The 19668-nt window shown below is 37.6% G+C and overlaps 1 protein-coding gene across 3 annotated transcripts in view; it reads left to right on the top strand.

Moving 5' to 3' along the window:
• The window catches only part of LOC117239104, a 281294-nt gene that overhangs the window by 166212 nt on the left and 95414 nt on the right, over window positions 1–19668 (top strand). For all 3 annotated transcript variants that reach the window (XR_004494354.1, XM_033504416.1, XM_033504425.1), the window contains exon 3: window positions 18573–18717. Coding sequence is in view for 2 of the 3 variants with exons in the window: in XM_033504416.1 (XP_033360307.1) it covers window positions 18573–18717 (145 nt within the window). In the remaining variant the exon portion in view is untranslated. The remainder of the gene's footprint in view (window positions 1–18572; window positions 18718–19668) is intronic.

Here is a 19668-nt window from a genome sequence, read left to right as displayed (position 1 = left end):
CTGTCGAGATGTATCGAATCTCTTGGCTTCTTTTCGCCCTGATCCGACTTTTCGCGCGGTCACATGGACCCCTTAGCCTTTGTCCGCAAGGATCCGGAATCGTAGTGGCGGACAGTCACTTTGTGCGAACTTTCTTGTTGCGAAGCGACCACGCTTCGGGTGTCGCTGCCTTTGCTACAGACCTTTGTTCCACACCTTTGTTCGACATCTGTAATTAGAGGACAAATGAAATGGGATAAAAGCGACGCTAACTTTCGTCGTTGCTTGCAACGTCTGCCCTCTGAACATAGCAAGGTGAGAGGATTGGATGCTGACAAGCGATTTGTTGTTTGACATATTCGTGGTTCTTCTGGTTTCCCACGTTTCGCGCACCTTTCAGTCCACTTTAGTCACAAAATAGAAATCAATCGGAGCGATGTGTACACTACTGTTACGTTCCAGTAACACTAACAACATTGATGGAACGTAATATCATTCGCCAGGGAGAGATCACTGTACCAATTGCGCCTAGTTGCAAATGGTTAGCTGATGCCTGGCGATCTTTGTTTTTCATATACATAAACTGTTTTTATATAAATACTACAGTTGTTTTGGCTCTAACTGAGATGACTTCTGCGTGACTTGTATGACAAATGAACCGCGATACTGTCATTTTGAAAGACATTGACGCTTTGTGGCGGCTCTCTATTCTATCGGTTCTTATTATTAGCGAGATCTATAGCTACGTTGAATTTTTAAAATTGTCTAATCGTTCCATTTATACAAGTACAGTGGCTGACGAAAGTATTCGAACAGTCGTAGAAATCGTTTACGAATGTATCATACGTGTTATGTGTTCCACGTATGGAAGCTGCAAGCCTAGCTACGATACAGTTTCCTGCGTTTTTAAAAGTCCCTGAAACCGGACGATTTATTAGAAAGGAAAAGTGCAATTTGAATTTTCGTTAGACAGAAGTCGGGCATAAAGAAAAAATTGGTCTTCCAAGCGATTGTCGGTGCAACAGCTTGTCAAAACCTGTTACGCGCAAATTATCTTATGAAATTTACAGGCCATCATTGTTCGGATTAGCATTTACGTGGGTTTCGATATTATTCGTACTTGAAAGCAGAAGAAAACTGGACCTTTAAAAACTAATTTGAATATCGTGTTCTCCTTGACACGAATCTGAAATCTTTCAACTACAGAAGGTCGATCGCATCTATTTATTCCTTTATTAATAGAACGAAGAAATCGAGGATTACTGTAAGTTTCTAAAAACTAATTAAGTGTTGAAACATTTAAGTGCGTATTGTGTAACTAATTATACAGATACTTATGGTATAATTTATTATACATAAGTTAGTTTCATTTCTATGTTACGATGAGATTTCTAATGATTGTCGTATTAGCGTAGAAAATAATTGGAATTCTAATAAATGAAAAATAGTTCACCCTAATCGCCGTGGTGGTTTTGTCATGTTTTACGTTAAATAAATATTTAAGATATTAACATCAAAAACGCGTTATCCGCTCTTGCTGAAACTCGTAAGTACTAGGTTGTCCGAAAAGTTTCTTCTGTTTCATAAGATGATAACAGATAATTTCTGTTTTATATTATTTTACTGAATTAGGTATGATCTATTTCGTTATATTTCTATTATTATGTTCGTGCATAATTCAATAAAATAATATAAAACAAAAAGCTATTATTTCCTTATAAAACGAAAGAAATTTTTCGGACGACCTAACATATGATATCGATTTAATTATCAAATTGGCGAAACTAACATTTTATATAACATACGATAGAAAAACATGGAGCAGTTTCTTAGTCATCTGTTACCGATCTTCAACAGATAACCTAAAGCAACTGGAATCAAACATTTTCTTTACAAATATCCAACGTTCCAAATAGTGGAAAACTCTCTCCTCCGCAAGATTTCCGCACGAGTCAAAGTACTTAGAAGCTGAAATCTCTTTTTAATTAAAGTTCTGCATACTTTACGACCGTGCATTTACTTATTAGCAAAGCAAAGCCCATTGACGGGGATGCGGTGAAGACCGGAATGAAATCCGAATTCCGCGTCCTTTTATAAAATTTGAAAGTTCCCTGGTATACTCCGGAAGACTGAATGGCGGCTTCGCGACTCGAAAACTTGAAAGACTTGAAAAGGGAGCGGATGGATTACTCTGACGATGCGGAATTTTCAGAAAATCGATATTTCCACCATGGGTCTGACTGCTTGAAATCATCGAAAATGCGCGAGGAGAGAGCGCAGCGTTGTCGAAAACTCGTGGAAACGTGGCCATGGTTGAAGAAACGAATTGTTCGGGAATTTTTGAAAATTGAACGACGAGAAGGAAAGAAACAAGAGGTTCTCTTTGGTGAAATGGACGAGGCCCTCCACGACCAGACACGTTGAGGACCATCGAGAATATTGCTGGCGGAGTAACGTTGCAATTAGACGGCAAACCAGAGGTAGCAATGGAAGAAACGATACCGTAACTCGCGATAAAGTCGCTCGTAACGTCGAGATCGTTGTTCTGATTGCCGAGCGAAAATTTTCGATTGGTCTACGTCGACGTTCCACGCCAGCCTAGCGAGCGTTTCGTGGTCCTGAAAATCTTGTTAGATTTTAGATTTTGTTGGATTCTAGGAAAACGATACACATTTTTCCTTAAAATCTCACCATTAAATGATTAGAAACGTATCCTAGTGAAACAGGCTTTCTCGTATCCGGCCCTACTGTAAACCGCCTGTGTTTGAACAATGAAATCCAAAAGTGACTTTACACCTTACAAATAAGAGGTTCGTGTGATATTCACTTAGCTGCAGGTTTTCTTGCCTATGTTTATTATGTTACCTGTTTCGTATACATATCGCGTTGGCAACTAAGTGATTGCGGTTTTTGTCATTACCACCTAATGACAAAAATATTTTGTATTCCATTTGGACTTACGCCAACATCTTCGGAGCTCGGCCTGATAAACTAACATGGATGGAAAAATAGCATCAGCTGAAAGTCTCATACTTAGACGAATTTTGAATTTGTGCAAGATACGCGTGAAAGGCTGTGAATAAATTTCGCGCCTTGAAATACAAATTTAACGATTCAAAGTTTACTATGTATATATTTTTAAATCTGTTCATATTTATATAGATATTGGAAGGAAATAGGGCAGACGGAAATTGACGGGAGAACTTATTTCAGGGAATGAAATTGACATTCATTTAGAAGAGGGCGAAGAGAGACAACCAGCTTTCGGTTAATCAATTAACGTTCAGAGTGCTTCCGTCGAATTACCGAGCAATTAAACCTAAGATGCACAGTTTCAAGACGCAGAAAATTATTAATAAACTGTCGTATTATCTGTCTGTTACTCGTTAAAACAAGATAATTCGCAACTACTTCGATCTTGTAAGACTGTTTCTACTAGTTCTGTAAATGACTTCGAGGGTATTGAACTTGTGCGATATTTAAAATTCTAGCTGAAACTTCGCACAATCCGGTAAAATGACTGTGAAAATCCAGTCCTATGATAAAACCATACGTTTTTCAAAATGATTTTATTACAGACAGCGACGTGTACCGTAACAACAGATATATGAAATTTTGCTGCTTTGACAAATGGAAAATTGTAATTAAAGTTTTTGCATCGGAAGCAGTGTTCGAGAGCAGTGGCATTAATCTGGAAAATATTCCGCGAGCCACGTTATGCAATTTCGTGCTGTGGGAGCTTTCAATTTGAAAAATTAATCTTAGGACGAAAGCACTCGTACAGAGACGCGCTATAGAGAAGCGCTGGCGAATACGGAAAATTTAATTTGCTCGCGAAATACTCGAAAGATCTTCGTACGGCAGATTAAACCACGGAAAGGTAGTCAAAGGATGCTTGAAAGCGGTTAAAAGGGTTCGCGACATCCGACTTTCTTGCGTATGCTGCATCTAATCTGTACGAAAAACACGGACAACCTCCGGCCTGTTTATTTTTAATTACGACGAAAGCTGTTATCTTTCGCGTTGAAAGACTTTGTCGCGGAAGAGTCGATGCTACATTATTACAATATTCCTCTAATGAGTTATATTAGCACCAAAGTTCATACATAGTCTGCGACTGCAATCTTTTTCGATATTAAAGGTTTTAGATTTGAGGTTCTGCAGTCTACATTTTCTCTCGTAATTTTCCGAGATTTATGGTTAACTCGATTTTTATATCTTTATCGTGTTAAAGTATTATGCATTTCATATTTTTATTCTTATCGTACGCAGCTTTAACGTCCAAAGGACATTATTTTACAAAATTTGTTACAAACATGGCGATACAATTATTTATAATTTCCTTAAACCATTAGGTTGCATTCTTTTAGATGCGAATACACTGGATTGCATGTAGCTTCTGTGAGCTCGTAAAGTAGCACGTAACACGACAATGAAAGGAAAAAGCCTGCGTAATCGCAGTCCAACGATTAGTTCGGCTCTTTGCTCGTCAAATAAAGGACATTGCCATTTCAGGCATATTATACATTTTACTATGAAGTTGTTCTTTAGTCGATATTAAAATACTCGGATGATAGATGCAAGAATACTATCAAATAATCCAAAAAATAATCAAATGTCCAGATACTGTTAAGCGGCAGCGTAAGCGAAACTATGAAATTGTGTATGCGTAATATTACAACAAAAAGGTGAAAATTCATGGAGCATCAAAGTCCTAACGTTAACGATACCAAAACAACGACAAAGAGAAAACAGGAACAGTCGAAATGACCACACCCAATCAACAGGGTCTAGCGCTAACCTATTAAAAGTGGTAGGAACTCGTTCAAGCTGCCTCAAACATAACAGCTTCATTTTCAACACAGAGCAATCTCACTGAATGTTTCATGTACACAGTTAGAGCGGTTGGCACGGATTTAATGTTCGTTAGTTTAATTCGTTAGCCGAATAGCTTAGCGTTAATAGCGGTGGAAGCGTCAGAAGATAACAGGCCGATCTCAAACTGTTTCAACTGTGGCTATAAAGCGGCAAACATCGTGGTAGATGTCCAATTTTAAGCGAGTCCGTCGAGTTGGCGTGACTTCAACTTTTCTCCGGTAAAACTCTTATCTAAGGCACGTCTAGGAAATGGCCTATATTCCGCTGTGTTTCGTGCACGGCATAAATTGTTTCATCGCCATGAATATATCCTGGAAGTTCGTCGTTAAGTGACGAACCGCGTTAGAACTACAGATGGTGGGAATATTGAAAAAATTTCGGCATGCGGGCGCCGTCTATGTTTGAACGTGCAATCGATCGGAGAATCTAGAACGAACAGTTTAATCGGCTTACTGGATATTGGAAATCGAGTAGATTTTTACCGTCTCATGTTTATTTTAATCTAGTAATTCTCCTGTTACTTCGCTCGCTATATTGAGTTCTCAATGAGTTTCAAACAAAAGGATATGAAAATATTAGAAATAAGGCAGTTCTCGTCGCTTTCTTCCGTCTCGTTTCTGGTCATCTCTCTATATTTCAGCTGCTATCTTGAGTTTTCAATGTTACTTCATTCGTGGTATAAAATTTGATGTAACATTTTAAACGATATAGGGATATTGGAAATCGAACAGATTTTAATAGTCTTATGTTTGCTTTAATCGTGTAATTCTCTTCTATGTCGTTCACCATATCGAGTACTCGATTTTCATTTATCGTTGGTAAAGTTTACCAACTCGTAATAAAAACGTTTAGCTCTCGTAATAAAAACGTATAACGATGTATAACGTATATTGCGCGTATGAAGAAATAGAAATTGATTACAGGGTATAAAAACATGATTGAATGCGAAACGCGTGCGTAGGAGGATCGCAATCACAGTACGCGTAGGAGATAATGATATTTTATAAAGAAATATCGATCGAAACGGTACACAAAACATTGTATGATGAAGAATATTGTGCTGGAATGATATATTTCAGAAAGAAAATAAACACAATTAGCAGGAGATTGTTAAAACAAATATAAATCTTGATGGGAAATTAATCCTGTATTTCTTATTGTACAATTCTATTTTTCTTATTATTGTGATAAATATTATTATCACTAATAGTAAATATTCTCATGCATCCTTTATATTTCTCAAGAATTTATTTCACATATCGTAGAATGCAATTGCTGCAATGAAAATCAACGGCAATTATTATTTGGTAATGTTGAAGTGGTCACCACTTCTAAGAGAACTCTACATCTGTTTTTTTTTTTTTTTTTTTGTTTTTCTCAAGCACTGAAACCATCGATAGCGTATAGACAATAGACTGGAACGAAGGCAGACTATAGACAGTAGACAGGCGACGATGGCTTCGGGATTTTCAGTTATAGGGTAACACTGCTGATCTGGACCAGCTCAAATTATGTTCCTGCTTATACTTACGTTTCTGTATTAAAATATATTTTTTACTTTACAATTAATCCACGCGTTCCTCTGTTCATACATCTAATAACCTCAACAGGTAAATTTGTTATTCGCACAAAATTGTATTTTACGAAACGCGTATAACTTATCGATATAAAAACGTATTTATATTTTGATATTCGCAAGAATTTGATTAGGGTAAAAATTTGTCATTCTCCTACAATTTTTTTGTCTTTCATAAATTTGCTATTCCATGAAAACTGGAACTTTCACAGAGATGTATGTATTTTTCGCTACTCTGGAAATTCATCATACTCTCCAAAATTCCGTAGTCACGCCATGTACAGGGTGTCAGTTTAAAAATTGAATACGTTCCCCGAAATTTTGCTTCAGTAGATATTCCAATTCATCAATCCAGAAATCTACGATTCCACGGAAGATCTACGCTCGTAGGGAATACAATTGTGCGAAAATTCAACTTCTTCTGAATCGTGATTTTACGGTCGTACGAAAATTTGTCGTTAAAACAATTCATCATCGTGGCGATATTTTATTTCCCATGGCGATACGAATTACCATTTTGCAATCTTCTCTTTATACTTTCCGTTATCCGCGAATTTCAAAGCCGACGCTCGTATCAATAATTCTAACCAACGATAGGTACGTTTCATCGTTTCAAAAGTTCATTGCCTTCACATTTTTTACCGATTGCTTTTCAAATTGTACGAAACTTCCTTTCCTTAGACATTCAAATTGCGAATTATCCGCCAATAATCACCTTGACCCTTTGCACTCCGAATTTTATTTCAATTTCGTTACCAACGTCTTTAAGCGTTTTATTTGAAACTTACTTTGACTGAAAAGTAAGACAATTTAAATAAACAAAGGAAGAAACAAATTCCTGGAAGAATGTCGAGTAGGACTCGACAAAGGATCTTGTGAAATAAAAACTGATGTCGAGTCACACCCGACGTAGGACTGCAAAGGATTAAAACCCCAATAAACTCACCGTTGCTTCCAACTTTCACTTCCTAACGATCCACAAATTATTATTCTAAAAAATCAGCTCTCGAACGAGCGATAGTAAATCCTTGCATGGGCAATTCGAACTTGCGAGAATGAACATTGGCGATGAAGGGCACTCGTCAGCCGTCGATTTCCAAAGTTTCCCCGAGTTTTCGAGAGGAATGTGTTCGTAAGAGCGCGAATGCGCGGTGCTTACCGCTTCGTGTCGCATGATCGATGACGCTTGTCATCGAAGTTGGCAGGTGGCGGCGCAGTGACATGCGGTCCAATTGCGGCCACATTATTAAACCACCGGCCATCAATGCACGTAGCCTTAATACGCCGGAATGTACAGTTTGTACCCTGCAAATAGACCGTTTAGATCGGTTGCAGCGTGGCTTTGGCGGGAATTCGCGACGTACGACGATCCCTTTGCAATAACGTAATTGCAAATTGAGTCAAGTATCCCCCTCCACTCGCACCAGCAACAGCTGCAAGCCGCGTTTAATCGTCACGGTTGTTCCGCACCTGATTGAAACTGCTTGCACAGCGAATCCGTGTAACTTCCGTCGATTATCCTTAGATAAGGAATCGTTAGATCGTTGAAATGCTACCGCGTTAAATATTCTATGCAAACGCGACAGTTGTTTCAGAAACTTGTCCCAGAAAGATCATCGAGGGCGGGGAAGGAATTTTCTGGCGAATAGAAATTTTACGAAGCGATATGCAAAATAGCAGAGACAACGGACGAATGTCCGTGTACGACGTGATACGAGTAATTGAAAAAATTGCTGAATGTTCGCAACTATCGCAATCGGTAATTATCAATCTGTGGATGTTAATGAAAATTCGTATTTTTATAAGAGCTAATTGAAAGAATGGTTCGTTGTCCGTTAAACGTCGAATGGAATATCGCACGTTGAATATTTCGCGTATTTTCGCCTGTTATGTGTATTCTATATTCGTTTTTGCGTCTTGAGATTCTCCATAAAAATTCGCAGCCTATCGATTGTAAATTTGAAAAAGATATCCGTCCGTTGTATCGATAAATAAATAATTTATTTCGTTGAAAGAATATTTTGTTTTGTTTGCCTGCTTACGGAGAAACGATTAATCTCAGTTTAAATGGAAGACAATTATCATCGGATCATTTAAAATAATCACAGGGCGAAACGTGTTAGACTTCTTCGATATCTTCATTTAAACGACGAAATTGAAGTGACAAATCTTGTCGTTGCCACAACGAAGTTTTGATGCTTTCAAGTTAATTAAGTTCTACGTTTTATCTCGAAGGTAGGAGAGGAAAAAAAGTTAAACGAGTTCGCGTGTAGTGATCTGCAAACAAGCGAGGCTCGTAGAGGCGCAAAAGTTACTTAAACAGATCAGAACCATGATGCCATTACTTTGTAACTTAAGTTACAAGCCATATGAAGTTTGCTCATGCTCCTTGAACGTAGTCACAGTTTGAGATTGCTTGATATTCTTAGTATGCAAGCTCGTTTAATTCACTTTTTCCTTTTTCTCGGTTCTCTCGTTTCTGCGTCGAAACGAAGGCGTACAAATTTGTTTAAAATACAAACGCATATACGAAATCGTTCTAATGTTATAAATGACAAAGTTATGAAACGTATTACGCATAGATTTACAAACTGAAAAAAGTCCAGATAAAATTCAATACATAGCCGTGAAAAATTCAATCTTCGTCAAGTTTAGGTACGAAAATGTAGATATTCAATAAGAAGAATGTGATTTATCTTGATCAAACATAATTAAGAATTATGCTGTTCATAAGTATCCAGATATTTTGGTCGATTTGTAAAAGAGAAATTGGCTTCAGTTTGATTCTTATTTATTACCTATTTCTATCATTTATATAAGTCACAAAAGAAAGAAGATACGGTAATGGTAAAATTTACACGACGAATAAACACTTTCCATAAGAATTTCATGATGAAAAACACGAAGGATTCCAAGAAACATTTTTTAAAGAACTTACTTTGTAAAGTTGATGGTCGGTATGCTAAGGGTTGTATATCATTTCCAGTTAATTGCATAGATACACATACGCTAACTTCAAGTTGGCAGCAACTATAGACCTTTGCACGAAAATGAAAGATTTACAGATCCCTTCCATGTTCATTTTCATCGCACGCCACTAAGGAATAAAACTTGTTTCTCTTTTCAGCGTACGTACGCAACATGAAATTCTGAAACTAATCGCACGTAAAACCTTATGGCAATTAAAATCGACTTTTCGCCAGACTTTGCGAAAAATTGAAACATATTTTCTGTTCATTCGTGGAACGTTTGCCGGGGAATCGGTGTTAAATCGCTTCCGAGAGGATCGGCACGCGCGCGGTCGACCACCAACAACAGGATTCCGCAATGTTCGAAACAGAATAAAACCTTCAGGATTGAAAGCGATAAATTCGAGATACGTGCAGTCGCTGGCTGCATATTTCCCGTGGAAAACGGCCGGCAATAATTTTAAGTTTTGTCGCGACCGCATTTGTTACAGTCAACCGTACGAACCAAGCAATTTGTAACGGGTTGTAACGTAACGGAGGCGTCATTACACGTTGTTTTCGCGTCGTTTCGTGAGATTTAATGAACGAGATGGACGATATGAACCTTCCTTCTCCTCCTCTTTCTCCATAACCATAATAACGTGGTTACGACGATCAAATTAAGTTTATCGATTTTGGCAGCATTCAGTGCTAACAATTTATAGAACCCTGTCAATAAGCATTATCGAAATAGCCAGAAGAAAGCGTTAACATACTAATTTACCAGTAGATGTTCCTCTTACTTGGTTAATTTTCGTCGCGGTGGATATTGATAAGCGTGAGCGAAACGTATTGATTATTTTTCAATCGTCATATATATCGTTAAGCTGAGATATACGAAGTATAAATTGCATATGTACAAATGCACTTACGTACATCATCTGAAGTAAAACGTTACCTACATGTCTTTCTTTTTTTTTTTTTTTTTAGAGCATTATATGTACGGGAGAAACGTCGATATCGTATATCACTTAAAATATTTCCTGTTGTATTAGCTGTTATATTTCGTCCACGTAGAACTGGGAGAAAGCTTCTCTCTTTTTCTTTTTTCTACTTATTTAATGAATCAAGTGACTCAAATTGGTGAGAATGAATTCTGATTACGTAACGAAATACGTTCGTGGGCGAGTCTCGTTTTAAATATACGTGATCGCGAGGGAAACGAGAATTCTGCGAGCAATTGTTCGTGACTAATCGCAAGCGATAACAGAGAATTACTCTTCCAACCACTTTTTTACTAATCGTCGGTCAAGATTTAGTGGCTGAATTTCGCAGTTAGCGACTTGTGAAGCGGTATCGGCGTTGGGGTATCAGTTTCCGGTGTTTCGCGTGAAAAAACCGCGTTCTATCCGGCATCGACGATTCAACGCGATTCTCGATTGGACGCGTAAGTCGGCGCACTTAAGGCGAGAATATATAAATCTGGAATTCGAGCTTCCACCGTGCTTTGCAGCGAAGAAAATATGGACACTTTCGTGGCGATGATACGAGTATCGAGTGAAAATTCGGCCGCTGTCAACCAAAGACGCTACCCTATCTCTCAGACTGTCGCTTCAAACGGTTGTTTCCGAGACGATGGAACAGGGCGCGACAAAATTTATTGCAACAGAAAAGAAGGCGACGACTGTGTCACGTGGCTGTTGTGATTCCATTTCGTATCGATTTCATGGCTCGACGATAGTTATATCACGAGAAATAAATAAAATACGACGAGGAAGAAATAAAAATTGATCCTTAGTACGTTAAAATGATACAAATCTGTCGACATGATAGCAGTTTCGTAAAAGAAAAGCAGAAAGTTGATGAAAGATCGTAGAGAATTGTAAGAACAATACGTACAAAACGATTGTTTATTTCCATTTCATATATTCACGTATCGAATCGTATTATTTACAGTACGGCTTGATAGTTGCCTGAGTCAGTTCTCCTGCGAGAAAATTTTATAAGATCAGCGCAAAATCTCTAGCAAAATCCGTTTCGCTGGAAGCTCACGATAGTTCTGGTAATATTGTAGATCTCAGCCACTCTGAATCAGAGATAGTGAGCGTTAATTACTTTAGTAATTAGTAACTGCTGCCGAGGATGGTGACGAAGCTACCTCGCGAAAGAACGAATAAATCTAATAATATCAGGAACTCCCTCGCCAGCCATCTTTTCGTTTCACGTTAGCGAGTTGATCCTAATCGGAGAAATTTTGTTACGACATTGCCAGGCTTAGAGAGATACCGTTTATCACATCCCTTCGTTATTCGCTTATCTCGTACATATATTGTATATGCCTCGTTAAACGTTGACATATTTGCATTTTTTTATAGTTTACGCAGCAATCTTAAACTAAAATCTTGAAAAAATTGAATCTCTCGGTGAAACTCGTGTTATTTGCGATAAAGTGAAATTAAAACTTTTACACAGTTTTTTTTTTTTTTTTTATTAGATATTCTGTATTGCGTTTGTTTTAATAACTTGAGAAAAAGAAGTAGAATTTAATATCTTGAAAATGAAGTAGATTACAGAAATGTGAGTACACGCGTATTGCATGGGACTATTTTAAGCGGAGGAGTATGTTAATTTTAGTGGAAAGTGTTCAGCATACGAAACACATTCTAAAGTGAAATAGCCGTAAAAAGGGAAGGAGTTGAAGGTATTTTCTTTTTATCAGGCTCGTATCTTCGCTTTGAAGAAGTGGAATTCTATCTAATTTAAATTCTTCTTTGATTCTTAATCTAAATGTAAATTATTTCGACGTGCAAGAAACACTTACAAAGGGAAGGCTAATTTTAAGACACTTGTCTCTTACAGAAACGTAGTGTACTTGTTTTTAAGTAACGTTTCTATACCAAGAAATTATAGCGTCAAATGAAGTGGTAAAGGGCTACTTTCTATTCTTTTGAATTACATTTTATCGTCCGAATAAAAGAAGGTTTTCAATTGATTTCTCTATTTTGCTAGGACAAATTTAGTTTCTTTATTTCGTATATCTATCGTTCACATTATCATTCAAAGTATGCGCCATTCAAACATTCTTTTCCAACATTTTCAACATTCTAACCCAGATATTCAACTCTTTCTATAGCAATTTCTTAAAGGGTTTGATACAAATTTTTAGATAATTTATTTTCATAAAATTAACATCCTACGAGACAATACAAGTATACGTATCATATTCTTCAATGAACGTTTAACTCCAAATCTGACAATATTAATTGACTCGGTTGCAAAGAATGGTAGACGTGATTTATCGTGTTCAACGTCTGAAGCTTCCAAATTCTTACTGCTTCGAATAAAAAAGGAGAATTTCACTCTGCAAGCGAGTGGTCGTAAAAATTTCACGCGGAAAAGCCACTCGAGTAAACAACGGTATCGTAAATAAAGAGACAAACATTCGTTACACAAACATTTTTCCTTTCCTCCAATTACCACTTCCGATTTATGTTTCGCGCGGTCAGTTCCAAAGTTACCGGTAGTGTACGTTGTAAACGCTTTCTGCTGTTTACAGCGCAATAAAAAAAGAAAAGAAAAAAGAGCAGCTGAATGGGAGAAAGGGTGGAAGAAAGAAAAACGAAAAAATCAGTCGTGGACGATTTGCTAAAAGTTTTACGATGCCGCGTGGAACATTTAGCCGGTTTGCACGATTCTCGGCTTGCCGCTTCGCGAACATTCATCGTAGCCGCTGGAATTATTCATGAATGATACCGTAACTTTCGTTTTAAGATTAAATTTATGCCTCGCTGCCACGCTTCGCTGAGAAACTCGCGCGCAAAGTAATCGCTCATAGATTCAATATTAAATACCGACGCGGAAATAGCTGCATAATGTCTTTAAGGATGGTTTATACCTACGAATGGCTGTACTAAACGGAGGAAAATACGAGCTTACTGGCCAACGACAATAACTCTGTGCTCTTATAAAGCGTGCGCATGTAATGGAAGAATGCGTTGCAAGATAGCGAACCGATAAGCTTACGCTTGTTTCTGTATATCCGTGATTTTCGTTTTACGGTTATTCCTACAGTGAACGCAATATAAAGTAGCTGCTGCTAATCTTTTTCGAATCGCAACACTTCGACATCGACACTTTCAACTTTTTCCCTACAAATTTCTACTTTTGCTGGGAATTTATATTTGCATATTTACGATTATAAGTGTCGCAAAATTTAAAAAACCTAAATAAAATATACAACATATATTATGATTTGCTATTACTATTTAAGTATTCGGAGAGCTGTCGTTTTAAATGGATATTTTACCATGCAACGATATGTGGGATATGTTTCGCGGTGATTTGTTTGTCGGTATATTCCTTTTGCTAAAATTCGTTTATTGCCAAAAAGTTGACATATTAGATTTATGAAAATGATGATTTTAACGCTGCTAGACGCATACAGATTTTTTAATAAAGCGAGGGCTCTGGTATAAACATATACAGGGTGGTTGGTAACTGGTGGTACAAGCGGAAAGGGGGTGATTCTACGCGAAAAAAGAAGTCGAAAATATAGAATAAAAATTTTTTTAAATTTCTTTTTAATTTTTTTAAAAGTCTACAGTGAGATCCGTTATAACGAGACGCGATAAAGTGCACGCGTACCGAGCGACAATTCAAAGTCGATTTTCTCGAAAACAAAGCCTCAAACGAAAAATTTTTATTCTATATTTTCGACTTCTTTTTTCGCGTAGAATCACCCCCTTGTACCACCAGTTACCAACCACCCTGTATAGGTCATTATTGTCAATAGTTATTATAATCTTTCTATGTCTAAACAGTAGTATGTAATATAACAATAAATAATTGTATCAACTTGGCAAAATGATGCAATTTTTTAGACGTGATTTGTTGCTCGTACATGTATAATAATATCAAAAAAAAAGAAAGAAAGTATACGCTTGGTCTATCATATATTTAAGTTCGAGTTTTCTCGGGATAGTATAAGTTGTAAATTTAAGGTATAAACTAAGAATCGTAAGAGTGCTGGGGAAGAGAGAAAGAGACAGAGAGAGTGTAAGTAAGAGTGTATGCCTTGGTAACGTTAAAACTAAATGAGTAAAGGAGTGGGAGAAGGGTGCGAAGGTTGAGGGTCAGCATTTTTTTGATCTGGGAAGACCGAAGTTATGAGCCGAGTGTTAGAATAAGACGTACGAAGATATTGTAAAATAAAACTAAACTTCACTTCAAATAGAACATCTTTTTTTGTCCTTACTCTAGACTATTTAGATACTACGTACATAGTAAAATTTCTATTCGTTAGGAAGCAAACAGAACTATCGGAACAACCTAATCGTAAGAGGCTCTCAGATTAGAAACTTTAATAGAAAATTCCTCCCATACTTCGTAGTATTTACGCAGATCTTTCAGTTATCTCAACAGCTGTATTTTAACGTCGTGTTTGAAAGGTTAAAAAAGGGGAGCAAAAAAAAAAAAAAGAAAGGAAAGAGCAAAAGGAAAAACGAAACGAAAAAAAGAATATTCCGAACGTACGAGCCATCCATAGCAGCAATCCCATAGAAAATCCCGGCTGTCTGGGTTACAGTGCAACTCGTAAAAGTCTGGATGCAACGCGTGGTACAACAAGCCCGTTTTTCGCGGCAATTTCGCGCTGGAATACTCGCGGCAATATTTTTATTGCTTTCCACGTTAACAGCGAACGATGGTAGCCAGCAACAGCCGAAGTATAGAATGCATGCATGACGCCATTGCCAATAATAAAAGGATCATTATTGACGATCGACTGCGAGAGAGCAGAGTCGCAATTTTCCACTGTACGAAGTACGGTTAATTTTTCCTGGTGTCCGGAAATTTGGCACCATTGACGCGACTGTATAACACGTGATTTTTCGCTCTTGACGCGCCACAGGGCACTGCGTGGAACGTGGTACGTGGCCCGATTTTTGCTGATGAATCCATTCGTCAGAATTAGCGGAGATTCGTCGGCTAATTTAGCTGCGGTGTTCGTATTCAATAAGAAGTGCAGTAGTTAACTTGAATTTGGAAACTTGACTCTTTCTAAACGGATCTTTCATTTGGCAATAAACACGATGATAGGATAGTAATATATGCTGCATCGAGTAGAGGTTCTACGTTTGCATCGAATGTTTACTGGAAACAAAAAAAAGAACAAAGGCACCAAACCTTGGAAAGTAACAGGTTTTTCGAAGAGAAATTTGTCGTAACCAAAGGAACAAAACATGAGAATCTAGAAAATTTGTTATACAGGAAACTGTAATATTTTCCAGTCAAGATATCAGCGTCTTGTCAACAATGCTGTCATCGTTTGCGATTATTGTTTTTAGATCACTATTCAGTAGAAACACGCCAGGACGATGAAATATATATTTCGAAATTACCGTGTATTTCAACTTACTTCTACTCTTGATAAGCCGAATAAAACGAAAGCAACATTCACTCTGCGAAATTTGAATGAGCGGAACGTGGTGCACGCGCGATCTTCATAATTCGATCGCGTAATAATATTTCCAATTAAAGTCACTTTAGCCGTGAAAATTCGTTTCGTTTAAGCCGATGCAACAACAGTGCAGGAACATCGTGAGAATTTCAACGCATACATATATGCGCGTATGCGCGTGAATTTTAATTATTTTGGTTTGGTGGACGCGAGGAAGTGTTTATTCCCGCGTCTCGAAACGAGCTAGCACCAGAGATAATTAAATATGGATTATCTGACGCACGTTCGAGCACTCGCTCGTCGCGCTAATTGGACCAGAAAGAAGACAGTTATCGTACGATGGACAAAACGATATTTCACGATAACGAAGCCATGGAAATAACGTATCAGAAGCGAATTGTTAGCACGGTGATCTCTAATTTTATTGTTAGAACGGTGGCTTCATTGAACGTAAAATAGCTATTATTATAACTTGTGGTATATTAAATAGATATTAATTCCCAAAATTAATTTTTGAATTTGCATTAAGAATTTTCTATTGCACGGACGGTGAGGCATGAAACTGGCGAGATTAGTAAAAGATAAAATATATCGTCGTACAATGAAAATAAGGAAATAAAAACTTCCTTTATTTCCTTTCAGGTAGTCTCCAAGGGACAACTCTTTGGAGCAAAGGATTGTAAAATAAAGAAGGACTCTGCGCGTAGAAAAATTTTATTTAATATCACGATCGCTCTATATATATCTTTCCCTGTGCGATTATTAAAAACACCTGTTTGTCGTATCTGCGACGAAATAAAATCGACGTTCTTATGTTCTTTTATTTTTTTTCTTTTTTTTTTTTGTATATATAATAATACGCTGCAAGTAGATCACGGAATTCTATGCATTTATACGAAGTTTGAAAGTGCGAAATTGCACAGAATGCACATAACGCGAAGAAATTTATTACGATATTCAAAGTATAGTACTTTTTGCAATACTCGGCGGGTAAAACAATTCTTCACCAAGCTTCTACGTTATTAATTGTGCTGTCAAAAATATGAATTCGCATAAAAAGTCGCCACCTACTATCGCGTTCTACCATCCGAAAATTCGCACTCCAGAACTGTCGTGTCTCTCTCCATCGATTTCGCTGTGTAAAGTCTTTTTTTTTTCTGCTATCCTGGGTTCCGCACCGGCTGTTTCCGCGTTTTCTCGTTAAGTCGTAAGACGCAACAAGTGTTGGACGGATTATGTCTTGAGGCAAACAAACGAGATCACCGTGCCAGGATAATTCTTCGTCCGAGTTAATTAATTAACTCGGGAATTGGTTGGTGCAAGCGGTGCGTTGCGCGGTCTCGCCATCCCATGGGGTTTGCTTTCTCGTATCGGATCGAGTGCGTTGAACGCTCACGAGATTGTTCGTCGGATTAATTGCGGCTTTATTTCGCCGCGAGATCCTTTTTCCGATTCGTCGAATGGCGCGGGTTTAAACTGGTTTTTAGCGAGGTCGCGGATATATAAATCATTTTTAAACATGTTTGCGTTAAATTCGTTTACGACTGTTTTTTTTTTTTTATTTAACCTTCTGTGTCTTGTTGGCGAGGGTGAAAAATTTACATGGAAACTCACTACGGGGGAAGAACATTGCAAGTCGTATTTTCTGCTTCTTCCAGGAGAGCGATTTTAAAATTCATTTCACACAAACGCTGTTTTGCTTAAATTTACCTTGCAACGTACTGTTATTTCTGCCGTTTCCTTGTGGCGAGTAAACTCATCTCGAAGTTAAATCGCCTGTTTCTTGAAAATCAAACGTCAAGTGTATTGCAGAAAGACTTCCGTATAACGCGCCGAAGATATTACAACTGCTGTTTTCATATAACGCGATTCTTCGTACAACGCGTGAAACACACGTAATAAAACCAGATAATAGATTCATTGGAAAGATCGAGTCTGTGAACTGGTCGAAACTGCGAAACTGATCCAAAAATTGAAAATGAATATTTACTTCCGCCAAAAGTATTTTTCTATTTAAAAAATCTTAAAAAGCACAATACATAAATTCGTATAATTATATCTTTATTAAATTCCAACAAAATAAAAGATTTTTTACATACATTAATAATATCTTCTTCCTAATCAACTTCGTATAAATGTCGTTTAATTTTTAAAACACAGTCCTACTTGATAAAACATAGAAAATAAAAGTTTGCATGACAGCAATCATCTTAAACATGTTACTTTAAATTATGCGCGTTATAGTGGAAAAATTCTTATACAACATAATTTCATATAGCGCGTAACGTTACACGGCAGTCTACTGTACATACGTAGACAATGAAATTAAAAAATTTAGAGAAAGTCAGTCAGTTTGGCTTCGCGAAATTTCGTACGTTCATTTACTTTGATATTCTACGAATATGAGATACAAAGGCTGATAAAAGAAAAACGCGTCATTGGATAATAAAGGTGTGATTTTTACAGTCACTGTATTCAAATATCCATCCGCATTTCAACGAATGAAAACAATTGCTCTCTTGACTCGTGGCAACCTGATGATTGTCGACAGTTTACACGAATCGCTCAAATGCGACAGTTTCGAGCCGGTTTGTCACGTTGGTCGTCGCGACACGTCCAATAGCGTTCTAACAAGCGTGAAACGAGAACGTTGTTCTTCTTTGAACGTATTTCTGTGTATGCAAGTGTGCGAAGACCGTCGCATTCAACGGCTGGCGTTTCTTTTGTTTTCCAGGCAGACCTGTCCTGCCAGAACACGAAGCAGTCCGTGGGCGCGATTTATACGCGCACGAACTTCGTGACACTGAAATACGTCACCGACTCGTGGGGCACCATCTCGAACGGCTTCCGTCTCGTTATCACCGCCGTCAAGGATCCAAGTGAGTACATTTCTCCATGTGATAATTCCTTCGTTCTTTTGTGTCTCGGGCGCCTGTCTTGCCTCCGCGTTATCTGATACGCGCGCAAAAGTTTTCTTCGCTCGCAGTTTTCGTCGTTCCACGCGTTATCGTGGAAATGGTAGACGCGCGACGACGCGTTAGTTGCGTTTTAAACGTCACGGAATTGTTTTATTTAGCAGAGCCAAGTAATGAAAATCACGTCGCTGCTCGACAATGATTGAGTGTCACGACTCGACAAATTTCAAATTTGCTTTTACTAATTTAGACGTCCACGTTATTTTTCTATTTCAGTAATTTCAGTCGTTGGGCCTTAAATCAGTTTTGCGTGAGAAGGCAGAGTTGTTACTTTTTCCCCTGTCAACTAATGTTTTATAACAACAGCGGCTTGTCTTCGGTTGTTTCGCGGAAGTTCGTAGCGCTTTAGCAAGTAGTGTGTCTCGTACTATGTCAGCCGTACAATGTCGTTGAAATGACTGGCGAAGATTTCTTTGTAAAATTTGGGAAGCCTCTTCTCTAAAATGTAGATTTTTCAAGTTGTGCCATTGTCGTTGGCAAACAGCGACGTGTAAAAATTGCACGGACGCAACATTATCGAGGAAACGTAAATGGAGCAAGTTATCGTTTTTCCAAAGTACAAAAAATGTATTGGGATAATAAATTCGAGACATAAGAAGAAGTTCCAGAAGGGAAAGTAGTTTATTAAAGCAGCATGAGATACTTCTGTCTTTTGAATTTCGTAAAACTGTAGGTTCCACATCGAGGAAGAAATAAAAACGAAAAAGATATGAACTAAATTCTTGAAATTCTTGTTCACGATTGCAATGTGAATTTAATGGAATTTAGCGATGTAAATGGACCAGGAAGAATCAGAAATAAAATGTTGCGTTAATGGACGTTTCCTTCCGTCATTTATAAATAATGGTTTACGTC

The sequence above is a fragment of the Bombus vosnesenskii genome, unplaced genomic scaffold (assembly GCF_011952255.1).
Source record: "Bombus vosnesenskii isolate JDL3184/JDL3185 unplaced genomic scaffold, Bvos_JDL3184-5_v1.1 scf7180000013264, whole genome shotgun sequence".
Lineage (NCBI taxonomy): Eukaryota > Metazoa > Arthropoda > Insecta > Hymenoptera > Apidae > Bombus > Bombus vosnesenskii.
This window is presented reverse-complemented; position numbering and strand designations above follow the sequence as displayed.